Here is a 15,607-nt window from a genome sequence, read left to right as displayed (position 1 = left end):
GGTCTGCACCCTCAGCAAGTTTGAAGATGACACTAAACTGGGAGGAGAGGTAGATAAGCTGGAGGGTAGGGATAGGATACAGAGGGACCTAGACAAATTAGAGGATTGGGCCAAAAGAAATCTGATGAGGTTCAACAAGGACAAGTGCAGAGTCCTGCACTTAGGACAGAAGAATCCCATGCACCGCTACAGACTAGGGACCAAATGGCTCGGCAGCAGTTCTGCAGAAAAGGACCTAGGGGTTATAGTGGACGAGAAGCTGGATATGAGGCAACAGTGTGCCCTTGTAGCCAAGAAGGCCAATGGCATTTTGGGCTGTATAAGTAGGGGCATTGCCAGCAGATCGAAGGACATGATCTTTCCCCTCTATTCAACATTGGTGAGGCCTCATCTGGAGTACTGTGTCCAGTTTTGGACCCCACACTACAAGAAGGATGTGGAAAAATTGGAAAGCATCCAGCGGAGGGCAACAAAAATGATTAGGGGACTGGAATACATGACTTATGAGGAGAGGCTGAGGGAACTGGAATTGTTTAGTCTGCAGAAGAGAAGAATGAGGGGTATTTAATAGCTGCTTTCAACTACCTGAAAGGGGGTTCCAAAGAGGATGGATCTAGACTGTTCTCAGTAGTAGCAGATGACAGAACAAGGAGTAATGGTCTCAAGTTGCAGTGGGGGAGGTTAGGTTGGATATTAGGAAAAACTTTTTCACTAGGAGGGTGGTGCAGTACTGGAATGGATTACCTAGGGAGGTGGTGGAATCTCCTTCCTTTAAGGTTTTTTAAGGTCAGGCTTGACAAAGCTCTGGCTGGGATGATTTAGTTGGGGATTGGTCCTGCTTTGAGCAGGGGGTTGGACTAGATCTCCTGAGATCCCTTCCAACCCTGATAGTCTATGATTCTATGAACCCACTGGCTTTCTCATGAGCGATCCTTGGCTGTTGTCTTAAAATTAGTGCACCCATTGTTACCAGCTTTGGAAAGTATCTACAAAGATGGAACAGATCTAAGTAATGAGGCTAGTGGACTACTTTTGCTACTACCTCCAGAAAAGACAATCACCGTTCTTTCTCTTGTAAGTCTACTGTTGAAACCTCTTGGGTCATTAAACGATGCCAGCCAGGGATCTGCTACAACTGTAGTAGATCTTTGTCCAGCAACTTGGATCTATCAGAGCTATCCATTGAAAATGTACTGGGAGAAGCAAAGACTTTAGTCCAGAGGTTGGTTCATGAAGGCACTTACACTTAAGTGAAGAGGACAAGAAGTATTTGTTAAGCCAGCTGAAAAAGTACACAGACTTTATTCTTACAAATCTACAACAGCAACTTCTGGATTCTACTCAACCTCTGTGTAGCTTTTACAGATCCCTGTCCTATCAAACACTGACAGTTGAGTGGAGTGAGGCACTACCAGCAATGGGCCTCCCATGTGATCAGGACAGAATAGAGAATTTGAACACAGAGTGGGATGTCATATAACGAATGAATGAAGATTTGACTTCACCTTCTTTTTTTTATCATTACTGGTGGCTCGACCCGATCTTTGTGCTATGTTTCCTGGGATGAAAAAAGTAGGAATTCATCTCTTGCTGCTCCTAGTTACAACAGCTGACTATAATGTTGTGGTCTGAAAGAAGAAGAAAACAAGAAGGATGGAGAGGTCGTGCTTCAGCAAAGGCTTGAGTAGCCAACTTTAATTTGTGTGATGGTTTTAAAACATGAGTTCAATCTAATAAAATGGTTGTGACACATTTTTTCAATTTTTACTATGGTGCCATACTGCCCACCTTTGCCCTCGTGGTCTCACCCCTCCCCTCCCCCCCCCCCCACATAAATTCAAACCCCTCCCTAATTTCAATTCCTGGGGTCTCTCAGCGGCCCAGGGCAGCTACAGCCTACAGCCAAATGAACTGACTGCTGGAGTAGTGGCAGCAGCCTACGAGACACGCCAAGCTAGTGCCAAGGGCTTAAAGAGCTTTAAATTCCTGCCTGCTCCCCCCACAGACCCATTAATCCTGTGGTGGGAATTCCCGGAGACAGACCTCTTTAGAAAATCAAAATGTCTCCTTTCTTGGATGGCCCTAGGGCTGCAGCCCATGTAAACAGTTTGAGTCTCTGAATGAATGGAATGTTGAGTGGAATGAAGATGAGGGAAAGACAAATAAAACAGGCAGCTTTCTTAAAATTAAAACCATACCTCTCTACCCACTGCTTCATACACATGCATGACTGCTTCAGGTTGTTCCCAGGAAGAACAAGAGCCAGTGGTGCGGTATGCAGGGAAAAGCTGCTTTAACCTTTACTTAAGGAAATGAACTTTATGAGACTCTAAAGCCTGTGTCATGGTGAGGCTTATCTGTCACTAGGGAGAGAGACCCTGAAGCTGCCGAGTGAATTGCTGAGTTAATTTGAAAGCAAGCCCGAGCCATCACAGGAGAGTTAAACACATCGATTTTATATCTTGTGCTCTTAAAAAAAATGTTCTTCCCCTTATTTCTGAGCCACGATTTAAAAAATAGAAAACTATGAGCTGGTGACCTAAAAGCTAGGAGAAACTTAAAGACGAGAGACTATCCAAAAGTTTGGGTGAGATTGTGTGTGTGTTCATGTACGAAAATAACCTTAAATGGTTGTGAAACTTTAATGCAACTATTTCACAAAAGCCTGGCTCTTACGCATAACCTGATGCTACAGTCAAGCACTTCAGTACATTCAGGGTTAATTATAGGCTCGCCGAGGGCTAAGCTATACCTTGCAGTGGGTGACAGTCAGCACAAGGTGGCAGAAACACACTGTGAATTCGTGCTGCTTAGCACGACAGAACTGAAGAAAGGTGTCTCAAGCTACAGGAGCCTCACAGAATCTGCGAGTAGTAAACACTCCCTTCACAAACAGCAGACTGGCACAGATGCCAGTGTTAAAACTTCCATTATTATTTCCCACTCGCGGAGGGTGAGAAAACTAGGAAACATGTTTATGACTATTTGTTATCCCAGCAAAAAGGTGAAACAATTATTATCCTTTCCACCTGACGGTGTTAGTGCTCTCACTCCTTCATCAGAAAAGTGATCAGTGCATTGCAGAGGCAGGTATTATTATTTTTAAATACCAAGTGTTCTATACAGATTATACATGCTTAGGTCAAGGGACCAATGCCTTTTTTTGTTTGAAATGTAGTATCATGAATCATTTTGATAGCAGAACGCATTGGAGCCAAAATTCAGTCTGTATGCTGCAAAGTTACCATGTTTCCAGTATGTAAAGCCATTGAAGCAAGGCTTTGAACCAAGCCCTTTTACACCATTTTATTTAAGGAGCCTGGGGAAAAATAAACTTGAATATTGTATTGTGTATATTTTTTCCTGTCCACTAAAATTCCTTTTACTTCATGCAAGTGAAGATGTCAATTGTCATTAGTGAAACTGAATTCAGTATAAAGAAAAGGAGTAGGAGTTGCACCTTAGAAACTAACCAATTTATTTGAGCATAAGCTTTCGTGAGCTACAGCTTACTTCATCGGATGCATTCATCCGATGAAGTGAGCTGTAGCTCACGAAAGCTTATGCTCAAATAAATTGGTTAGTCTCTAAGGTGCCACAAGTCCTCCTTTTCTTTTTGCGGATACAGACGAACACGGCTGCTACTCTGAAACCTGAATTCAGTATACTGCAGACCTACATATTTGTGAAAACTAAGAATATGGTGTCTCATCGCTCTTTGGTCTTTCCTTTCACTAGGAAAATCTTGACGCTTCGCAGGTTTTTGTGATGACACGCTCTTAGGGTGTCTAAACCAATGAAAACCCCCATCCATAATCCTTAGTGACTGGAAAGTGCAGTAATGCAAAGAAGCAGTAACAAGACTCTGGAGAGTTCACTCGCAGGTGGCTTGGGTCATCCATCATAGGCCGGTTAGGAATTAATCTCCAGCCTATTTGAAAACATTCGGTACAAACGTGTCCCAAGAGTTTTCAGTAAATGGATTACCAAGTCTTTATGCTGTCCAATTCTAAATCACTAAGGATCCTATAGACACTTGACAATCACCACTGCTTTGGCAAGTCTAAATTCAATAGACTTCAAGGCATGTGATTTGGCTGTCTTGGGGACTCTTTCCATAAAGCTCCATTTGGCAATCTCCACGTTGTTCAGACTCCCACAGATGTACAGAACTTCAAGAAAGAACAGCCTGGATTTTGTTTAAGTGCCAGAGTCCTTTTTCAAATCCCCTGGAGATAAGGCCTTGGCTGTCCCAAATTTAAACAAAGGGAGTTGGGGGGAGGGGAGGAAATGTATTTTTGGTTCAGTAACTAAACTGACTTCATGAACTAAGATCAGAGTGTTTTCTTTCTATAATTCAAAAGACAATTAAAGCTCTGTTTACAATAAATAAATACTTTACTGCAGTTTTTAACTCTTACAGGCTTAAAATAAGCTACATTCACTGTCTGAATATGTTCATTTGTTATTCTAATCATTCAATTGCCCTGCAAAAAAATGGTTCATTCTAGGGTCTAGTAACTCTAATGCTGCAGCTGCATTAATCTTTTAGTTTCTAATAAATAGACACTTGGACACTATTGTCCATGCCTCACAGAAGTGGATTGCCATTACACTAAGATTTTTTTTCTTGTTGTTTCACATCAAATGAGCTAAATTAACTCAGATTAACAAAGCTCTATTTGATTCTAATCCAAACCACACACCCTATATGTTCCTGCCAAATGGGCTTTGAATTACTAAAAATCATGAGCCCTTCTAATTTAGTGACCTGCAGTACTGGAATTTATAATAGGGTTGACAGGATAACATTGCGGGTCAGGAAAAGAATGTTGAACATGGCAGACAGTAAACAGATTGGCCCAGAGACCTGACTTTATCAAAACTATGTTTCTTGTGGAATTCAAATGCTAAGAAGAGAGCAGAACTTTGTATCAGGAAAGACGACAGAGAGAGAGAAAAGCACTTTCTTTATGTGCACAAAATAATCTTTCGTTGTTTTAGTTAGAAGGACTGGGTAAATCTGCTTCATGAAATATTTTCAATAAAATTAAAGTACTATGTGGAGCTGTACAAGAGACTAGAGACTGAAATTAATTTCCCCCCCTTTAATCAATGAGCAAGTGAGTCAATATTTGAGCAAAATGACGTAAACGAAGCCTCTTCCTTATTACAAACACTTGTGAAGTCCCTTGTTTAAAAGGTATTCCTTTACTTTATCATAAAGACAGCACTAAGCCAAAATTCATCACTCTTTTTATCCATGCCTTCCCCCGCCCTTTTACCATAGCTCTAGTAGTTATATTTAACGTGTGTTAAGATATAGTAACTTTTATACACTGAAAATGCAGATGGGCTGTGAGCTAATATCCCTAAACAGTAATGCCAAGTACCCCTGCAACCTATTTCAGATTAAACAAAATGACCCAGTGATAGCGTGGCTTACTCTCTGGTGCCACCGGGCCTCAGTGTCTCTCTGGCTGTTTCGGTTGCCTCCAGGTTTGTAGAATGATTTTAGTACTTTGGTTCGCCCTTTCCATATCAGAATAAGAATGCAAATGAAACACACAAATCCAAATGGAACATGTTCTTCAGTGGGTGACTCAGTGTCTTTTGCCCTATCTCGGCTAATAATTTCTTCACCCTCAATGCAGGGCTCTCCTCCTCCCCTTGTATCAGAGCTGACCACAATCCCCATGTTACACAGCTCCGTTGTCTTTTGCCTCTGATCTTAATAGTCTTTATACTTGAGGCAGGAGCTTCTGCACTGTCACTTTATGTGACATCATAGGAAGGTCCTAGCCATGGAAACCTAAACTGTAGGCAGTAGTTTGCCCCAAGCCCAAGTCTGCCCTTTCCACTACTTCCCATGGCCATTTAATCCTTCAGGTCTCAGTGAGTTGGCCCCCTTCAAATGGTCCTTTGCTGAGCCCGTCTTGGGTGTTTCCCTATTTCCTCTAATCCAGCCAATCACCAGATGTGCTTCAAACCCCTCGCTGCTGAAGAGCTTTCTCAGCTAGCTATTGCCCACTCCAGAACTCTCTGCTCCTGTCTCTCCCAGGTCAAGCCCCTCCAGAGGCTTGTTTCTTCTTCAAGAAGTGCCTCACAGCATATACTGCTCAGCTTGAATCTCTGTCTTGAGTAAGGCACTGTGATGAGGAGGAAGTCTTAAGTAGCCCTGCCCTCACATGATCCTCCGTAGTATGATCCTTCCTAGTTCATTTCAAAGAGCCCATAAACCTTAACAGAAAGATTGGTCCTTAATGGACCAGCTCACGCTAACAAATATTTGTTCGAAATTTCTTGTCTGAAACACATGTCGCAAGGAACCACTTAAAATGAAGTGGGAAATTTACACCTCTGCTGTCATGCAACAAAGGAAATTAGTCAGTTACAAATTGTTGTAATGAGCCATACAACCAGGGTCTCTGTTGAATCTAGCCCTTTAGAATTTAAGTTCCAAGGCTTATCACAATTCTCTAAACAGTTCATCACATGACACAGAACTTGTTTCATTAGCAATAAACCATGCAGTAGACAGGCAGAGTTGTAGGAAAGAGATTGTTATTAAGTATGCTGAGAGGCCTGTGTTATACGCTACAGCTTCAGAGTTCAAATGGAAGCAGCCTCTGACCCAGGGTGTTTTCCTGATTCCCTTGGTATGACACGAGACTAGGTCCCTTCTGAAACCTGACCTTTTGTTCTTCCAGGTCAACTCATATTACAGAATGTGGAGGAGATTTGGGTTTCATAAACAACTTAATAGCAGTGGCTCCTAAATGGTAGTCCTTAGAAGTTTGTGCCGGTGTTCTATGGAGAGATGGCGGGTCATATGATGAACCTTGTTTTTTTCAGAGAGAAACCAAACAGGTGGAGAAATGCATCCGATGAAGTGAGTTGTAGCTCACGAAAGTTTATGCTCAAATAAATTTGTTAGTCTCTAAGGTGCCACAAGTACTCCTTTTCTTTTCGCAAATACAGACTAACACAGCTGCTACTCTGAAACCTAAAAATAGAAAGTGTGGTTAACATTTTATGATGCAAGCATTTTCTGTAGTTGTCACAGGGGTATTCTACCATCCTCAATGGAAGGAGGGGTGTTCACAATACTCTATATAGTGAGGTTCATATTATGGAAAATTGTGGAAATTCCTGCCTTATACTTATTATTGTTTCTTGCTGTAGGGTGACATTTTTCTAACGTGAAGGCCTTCCACTTGGCTTGCTGTAACATTTAGGCCCCACAATAGGGCTACATGAGGATAAGGTGGAGGTGGAGTCCAAAGAAATGTTGTTATATCTGTTGGTTTTTTAAGCACCTTTTTATTTACTTAGATGTGTATACAAAACAGATTCTAGAACGCCCATCCCAAACTCTGGGCACCCCTTCCAAAACATAAAATTCTAAATAAAAATAAGACATTAAAGCAATTAACTTCCTGTGTTTCCAGTCATAATCAGATGTGGGTCTAGAATGTAACTCCCCCTTGCCAATAAATAACCCCATCCAACCATCTTCCCATTGCCTTTCCAAATGCTTGGGTGGGGTTGGGGGGAAGCTGAGCTTAACAGTGTGTCTGGAACGGTAATAAGTCCAAGCTCCTACATAGTAAACATGAGTGCATAAGGGGAAGTGCAATCCAGAGTTGAGGACTTCTCACGGAACACACCCCAACAGCAGCTCCCTCTCCTTTATCAAGGAAACACCCTCATGAGTACAGTGACTTGCCCTTTAAAGTAATCTGGAGAGTAAGCCCAAGATTTTTGTGTGTGATTAATTTTATTAATTTTCATAAAGAAGCAGACAATGAGAAGTACAAAAAGGTAAATGACTTCCAGCAAATACCACATGCTTCACAGGATCACCAACAGAATTATGCACTTGCTCAGCTTTACAAATGGAAAGCTACAAGACCAGACAATACTACATAGACATAATATGATAGGCAGGGGAAACCATAATAAAATAGGAGAAGACATACAGGAATAGGGATAGGAGGAAAGAATGGGACCAGCAGGGAAGGGAAAAAGAGGAGGTCAGGCATTCTGAGAGTCATCTCACTACTTTTTATACAAATGTATCTCCAGAGAGGCCCAAATTTCTTCAGATTCGTATAATTGCCTTCTACATCAAAATGCCATTCTTTCTTTGGCTGCTAACCCAGACAGATCCAGAACAGGACCAACACCAACTAAATCATCCTAGCCGGGGCTTTGTCAAGCCCTGGCCTTAAAAACCTCTAAGGATGGAGATTCCATCACCTCCCTAGGTAACCCATTCCAGTGCTTCACCACCCTCCTAGTGAAATACTGTTTCCTAATATCCAATCTAGACCTCCCCCACTGCAACTTGTGACCATTGCTCCTTGTTCTGTCATCTGCCACAACTGAGAACAGCCGAGCTCCATCTGCTTTGGAACCCCCCTTCAGGTAGTTGAAGGCCGCTATCAAATCCCCCCTCTCTCTTTTCTTCTGCAGACTAAACTTCTATGATTCTATGAACTAAGTGATATGTGTTGGAAAATACTGCCCATTTATTGGTGACCACTGTATCTCAATGCCCCATTCTGTATCCTGGTTATCACAGGGAGTTTCTTCTCTTGTTGGGAATTATCAAATCCCAGACATTTCACTCACTGCTTCATGGACTCCCTGGGGAACTCTGTTTGCAGTCTGCAGAGCATGCTGAGTCACAGACCTGTGTGCAATGCCCCCACCTACGTTCCTTAGCTGCTCACCCATCGCCAACATATGAATTTCAAACAAAAGACTAGAAGGACACACCCACACATACTCAGAAAACCTCTCTAATTTCAGTGACTGATTCTAAATCCAGAATCTGCTGCTGCTTCTGTTCTCTTGTTTAATCACTCCATGTGGAGCAGAGAGACACCTCATTTCTCTTTCCACAGCTTCACTTTGACTCGTTTTTAAAAATGTACGCTAAGTGTCCTAAGAATAAATATACATAGTACATCTGCTACCGTGTTCACTAAAGACCACTACAGTAACATTCAGACTTTTTATCAACTAAAGATTGACCAAACCTCTAGCATCTAAAAAGAATTAACTGCCTGGAAAAGGAGAACCTTTGGCCCTTACTTTTCAGTGTATCGTGTGGAGGCCATTCTAGATGACTGTTTGACTGCTACTATTTTTGCTGAATGCTGGGACAGGCTGTCTGCTGGCAGATGGGGCTCCACTCACTCTTCCCTTGCATTTCACTAGCTTTCCCCATTTTCATTTGTTTATTATTTTAACACCTTCCCTGATCAATTTTATTTGCAATACTGTGCTTTGATTTGTTACCTTTCTGCCCCTTGCCTTGAATATCGCTTGCCTCTATACCTCCCACTGCCATCACTCCATATTGCACTAAACAAACAGTCCTAGAGTCAGAAAGCTCAGGATTTAGATTTTAAACAGAAAACAACACATTTCTGCAGCTTCAGTGTTGCTTGGCTAGCACAAAAGCTTTTTCCACAGCACAAACATCTCACTCAACAGCACTGTCTTTGCCCATCCCATGTCTGAGTCTCCTACCCTCCTACTGCTCCAAGCTAATGCATCTTCCCACACATGCACCTTCTAACTCCACTGTGAGTCCCCTACCTGTTGTGCAGTCTGACCTTTGTTCCAGTTCCTCTCTTGCTGACACACCCTAGAATTCTTTAAGCAACAAATAAAGGGATTTTTCATACGAAGCACTAGTCGAGAAAGATAAGAGACTACATAAATCCACTATTTTCCATGACTCTATTATATTTAATTTGATTCCAAAGGCTTCCTTTCACCAGTCTGGCAGCTTACTATTCCAAGCCTTTTACTTTAGAGCTGTGCTATTAAGAAAATCCAGCTACTTGTTTAGTACACCTATTTGCTGCGATCTTGGGCCTCCAGCACTAGGTAACATAAACTATAGCCAAAGCTGCCTTTTTTTCCTATGTATTTAAACTATAGCCAAGTCTAATAGAGCAAGTTCTCTAAAACATGCTTGAAGACTACACTTGTTCTGTGACTGGTAAATTACAGTATGTTACAGTGTGGATTTTTAACAATGTTTATTAAAACACTCAAATCTGCAAATTACTTTTCCATTTTGACATTTAAAAGATTCAGTTATAAACTTCTATTAAGATCTTATTTTACAGGGATCTAATTTTATAAGTACTGAAAAGGTTATTCTTCAGAACTATGTATTATCTTTTCTTTGACTTGCAAGTGCCAAGAATGTTTAACAAACCAAGGAATGGAAGATTATTCAAGGAACAAAATAGGATTAACTTTCCTCACCGCAGTTCTGAATTAGGACATTTTTTGCACACACAAACGCAAAGACTAAAAAAAAAAATCCAAAGTACTATTTGTTTTCTATGTCTTAAAACAGTATGTTATTTTAATTCTTGTGTAATTGAGGAGGGAAAATATGTTTTGTTCCAATGTCTTTAGAGAACTTTGTATGGCTTTGTGCCATAGTGCTGGGGGGGGGGGAAATCTCTCTTTAGTGCCAATGCATAGTAAACTATATCCTGTGTCTCACTGCACTCCAGAACAACCAATAGCCAACTTGCTCTGAGGCCTCGCTGTTCCTTGGTATCAGAACATAGTGTAATTTGTAAGCATGCATTAAAAAACAGGACAAAAATTCAGAGATTTGGGGGGGTGGGGAGAAAACGACATGTTGCCAGTCCGTGTGAATTGAAGCTGATTCATATTGTCTTTGGGGTCCCCAGATCAGCCTTTGGTTAATGATTCTGCCCTGTAATATGTTGGTTCAACACTCTAGTCACAGCAGGTTAATAACACAGGGCAAGAGCAAGGCTTAAGAGAAAAACATAACATTATTTACCAGTAACTATTCTTCAGCTCAGTGGATTACTTTCTCCTGGGCTCTAGACATCTCTGTGCTTCCAGTGTGTAACCACACAGGACTTCTCACAGATTCAAAATGTTGGGCGTTCAGAGGCACCACAAGGAGCGTCTCATAATATTCTCATCATCGTGTACTCTTCTGTCAGTGCCTTAGGCTGCCCGTATTAGACTAAAAGTCCAGTAAAATATACAAAAAAATTACAGAACTCTCAAAGCTCCGAGAAAGAAAGAGGGAAGGTGGTAATCCACTTGGATATCCTTTGGCAGATAAACTAATACATAAATAACTGGCTGCATCTCAGGGGATTTTAGCTCTTGAAGACTAAAAGACAAAAATCAAGGGACGTCTGTAAAATGAAGCATAACAGAAAAACTGCAATGGAAGAAAATTGCCAACTAGACTTCTGTGATGTGGAACACTCAAGAAAACAGCAGCCAAATGAAACTAAAATAATAATAACTAATACTAACAAACAGAATGGAATGGTGTTGAAAAGGTACCAAACTGACTGTCTGGAGAGTAGGAGTACTTTATTAATCTACTGAGTAGGCAGAGCATGGACATCAGCTTCACCAGTGCACCCTAACAGTGTTCTGGAAGTACTGCCATGTAAGGGTAATCCAGTAGCTCAGTCTCTTTATTGACTGAATCCTCAGCCTCTCTGCTGAAACAAACACCCTGTACCACAATTTACAACCTTGCTGTTAATGGGGATCCCTGTTTACTTGTACCTGGAATGGAACCACCCCACTTATGTTATGTAAACCGGCATGAAACTTTCTGTCAGTCACCACCATCTTTGAAATATTAAAGATTTCCAGCATCTGTTATACATCCTACAAGGCAACCTACTCTGCTGGATTAGGAGATAATTAAAATCTGCTGGGCTACAGGAGAAGAGTTCTCTACAAATTCTTTGCTGCTTCCATTGGTGGAGTAAATTATAGCTACTGTGAACCATCGCTTCAGAATATGGACTCCTGCAGAAGGAGTAATTTGATCTGTTGTCAGCTATCTCAGATAAAATATTGATAGTGTTCAAAAGCCTTCTGAAATTGCAGTAGACAGTTTTTAAAATGAAAAAGGATGAGATAGCTAAACAGACTGTTACTGAGAGGGGCAGCTGGCTGCTTTAAAAGGAGTTTGAAGAAAGAGGGCACTTAAAGGCACACTAAATTTGAAATCTAATGAGTTTATTTAAAAAAAAGGAATTCAAAGAGGTTTTAGGTAAGTGCCTTTCTTGAGACCTGCTCATTTTTGTGATTTTACGGTCACAAAAGAAACATGTATACAAAATATTTTTCTCCCCCTGTTGCTATGCAAAAGAACCACACCAAAACAAAACAGGAGAAACTGATTAACTCAACTGACTTCAGAGCAGAATCAATAAAAACTATTGTACACATAGTAAAATAGAAAAAAGAGAATTTTTTTTCCTCTAATCTCTTTCAGTTTTAGTCATCATAGGTGTTACTTGTAACAATAACTACGGCAGATAACCATTACAACACATGGCTTGCGAGCGGCCAGTACTAAGGGTGATCCGAATGTAGTAAAAAATCTTAGGTCATGACACCAGCCAGCACAGTTGCTAATCCTAGTTAGTATTTCCTGGAAGACGTAGCTATTTGACAAAAACAAATTCAGTGCAATAATTTAAAATAGGGTAGAGCAGAAAAGTATGTTAGTTGTAAAACCAAAAGGAATCTTTAATATCTGACACTTAAGAAAAAAATATAGTACCAGGGTGATTTAAATGTAACATGTTTAATATGAAAATCTTATATAATTCTGTTGCCTCCAAGAAATAAATGATACATTAGCAATATTTTAACAAGCTTCCCATAAAACATCCCTGTCTCGGCATGTAATGCACCCTGTGTACTAGCTGGGTGTTTGTTTGCAGAACTCAAGAGATGAGTGGCTGAGGAGTCCATTAATGCATTTCTGCATTTAACCAACACTATCTAATAACCAAAACCAGGCACATGACCCTGATGCCAACTGGGAGAGGGCACAGGGGTTGTACAGAGTTTTACAGGGATCCCTTGGTCAGATATATGCATATTAAGTTTACGAAAGGGTGGCATGTGAAGTCTCTACCAAGACTCAAGAGCACACTCAAGAGGTCATCATAATCACTGCGAAATGTTTGTACAGCTAATGTCTAAGGAATAATGTACCTGTATTGAAAATTATGTTTTTAAGGTACATGAGTTAAGGCAGGTCACCAGAAGGTGATAAAACGTGCTCCTGTCAGGTAGGAGGGAAGAGATTCTTTTCTATCTCTGGCTGGTCATATGTGTATTGACCACTTCACAACAGAGGCCAATTTACAGACTAAGCCAAATGCTAAATCGAGAGATTGCATAATTGACAAGAAAGAGGCGCGCACAAAAAGACAACGGGGAAGCAGTAAACACAATGGATTAGTGAGTATAACTGGGGGCACAGAGAGACACCTGGGATCTTTTTCACTGAGGAGGCAAGCTAATAGTATAACTTGTCTCATGAATAGAAGGTCATAGGGAAGCATGGCTATAATACACCGGAAGGACCTGTGGTGCGTATTGTTTTTATTTTACAGGTAACCATTTGTTTCCAATATTTCTACTTGCTATCACTTGAATCCCTGTCCTTTGTCAAATAATCTTTTACTTGTTTTCACTATAAACTTATCTAAGTGCTGTGTGCTAAGCAGAGCAGTGATCAGAGGTGAAGCTGATAAGCTGGGGTGTATTGTTTCTTGGGGAGCAGTGACTCTGTGAACACTGTACGTGTCAAGTGCAGCAGGGGCTCCAGAGGGACCTGTCACTAACCTGTAGCCAGCAAGAGCCTGCATAGGCTGAGTGGGGAATACTTGTGGTGCCTGTGGCTGATGGAATCAGGGAGTTAACTCATGACTGGCACAGACAAGGTTTTCTTATGCTAAGGGCAGGTGGGAGCGAGGTACTTCACCATACTGGGTACCCCCAGGAAGTGTCACAGGACTCTGCAAATATTTAGCCAATACTTGGTTCCTAAAATATAGGTACATTTATGTTTTAAAAGATGGGAGAGTTGGTGTGTGTTTTTAAACACCTAACATAATGCAACATGGTACATTCCACAGGCAAAACGTTTGTCTTCAGAAGCCCCGGGAATAATTCATCTTTGGCACATTTGATTTTGCAGCATGCAGAGAGAGGGAAATCACAACTCCTCTGCAATTTGCTGATAGAATTTTAACAAGAGACTCCCACCATAAACCAATAGCCACCTCCAGCACATCACTGCAAGGGATAAATAAAATGCTCAAAACCAGAGCCAGTTTTAGACATTCACTACCCAGTCGAAAACATCAACACAGTATTACCATTCCCAGACAGTTTGCAGCCCCTTACAATTGGTTGGGACTGGAGCGGGGAGTGTGGGGGGATTGGATATCCAGGAAGAGTGGTATGATTTAGCATATAGGCCCAATTCCTCTGCCTACAACTCAGCCAGGACTGAGAAAGAGGATTAGAATTGTGTTTTTTAAAAAAAAAAATGGAGTATTCCTTGAAGCAGTAGCTAGGAGCTATTGTCTCTTGGTTTCTAGGAATTATAGTTCAGTCTTGTGCAGGATAGGGGAAAGTAAGGGCTGAAGCCACTATTGTTCTGAGTGGATCCTGAACTGAATAGACAGCAGGAGTGGCTTCAGGCCCTTATAAAGCAGGGGCTTCAGCTCCCAATTTTTCTGTCTACAACTGGAAGCTCTCCCAAAGTAGCCTTGTTGTATAAAACCTAAATCTCCAACATCCATAATTAGTACTTTTGGGTGCGCATTTTTATTAAGTATTTCCTCCTAGGTTTAACCTTTACCATAGCCTGTATCTAAGCGATAGGATAAAGCTGAAATTTACCACTAGAATAGTTGGTCTCTTTCAGTCCCAGCATCTTACATCTCTATTTGATGCTGCCAGAGTAATTAAGTGTCGCATCATTTTGCACGTTTTTTTTAAAACAGAATACAGTAAGCAGGAGCAGGCTCATAAATGGAGGTGGGGAGAAAATGTCTCTAATAGACAGCATTTCTCCATGGAGAAATTTGAGAATTGTTTCAAGTTTATTCAAGAGTCTAAACTTGTGAAGACTCGGTAGTTTGTATTCACTCCTCCTCCCACCCCTTTAAGCATATTTGGTGGCTGATTGCAACCACACCTACACCGCTGCAATCAAATATTACAATGTTTCTAAAAATGCATCATTGGTAGTAGGAGCCTTGAGGCAAAAACATGGATTAATTAATACAGAGAAACAAAAATTTAATTCCAGACTCTTGGTCTACAGAATCGATCCGAGTTCCAGGGATAAATACTAATGGGTCAATGTCAAGATACCAATAACCATATTGGAGTTTTTTCAGGTAGTCTTATGTAACACCCCAAAACCCCATGTTTTCTTACAAATTATCATTACATTCCTTATACAATGCCTAGAGTTATAAAGAAAGGGCACAACAATACTGATTTGTTACACATGGTTAAACGGTAGACATTTAGCATAATGTTTGTGGTCATTGTGTGCGCTGCAACACCTCACTATCATCTGGTAATTTGGATTAAGAGACGCTCTGGTAAAAACTGGTCAGCTGATCTTCTCTGGAAGAGCTATGATAGCTACCAGGGTAATGACCTAAAAAAAAAAAACGAGAGAGAGAGTGTGAGAATTTAATCCCTTTCATGCAGGATGGGCCAGAGCTTTCCAGTCTTT

General features: G+C 41.0%; 1 protein-coding gene across 1 annotated transcript in view; it reads right to left on the bottom strand.

Moving 5' to 3' along the window:
* Positions 1-8,416: 8,416 nt before the first annotated feature.
* PAWR (pro-apoptotic WT1 regulator) overlaps positions 8,417-15,607 on the bottom strand; it is a 155,907-nt gene continuing 148,716 nt past the window's right edge. The window contains exon 8 of the mRNA XM_043547271.1: positions 8,417-15,529. Coding sequence (XP_043403206.1) covers positions 15,482-15,529 — 48 coding nt within the window. The 3' untranslated portion in view covers positions 8,417-15,481. The remainder of the gene's footprint in view (positions 15,530-15,607) is intronic.

Source organism: Chelonia mydas, chromosome 1 (genome assembly GCF_015237465.2).
Source record: "Chelonia mydas isolate rCheMyd1 chromosome 1, rCheMyd1.pri.v2, whole genome shotgun sequence".
Taxonomy (NCBI): domain Eukaryota; kingdom Metazoa; phylum Chordata; order Testudines; family Cheloniidae; genus Chelonia; species Chelonia mydas.
The sequence above is the reverse complement of the archived record's forward strand: the minus strand, read 5'-3'. Positions and strand labels throughout refer to the sequence as shown.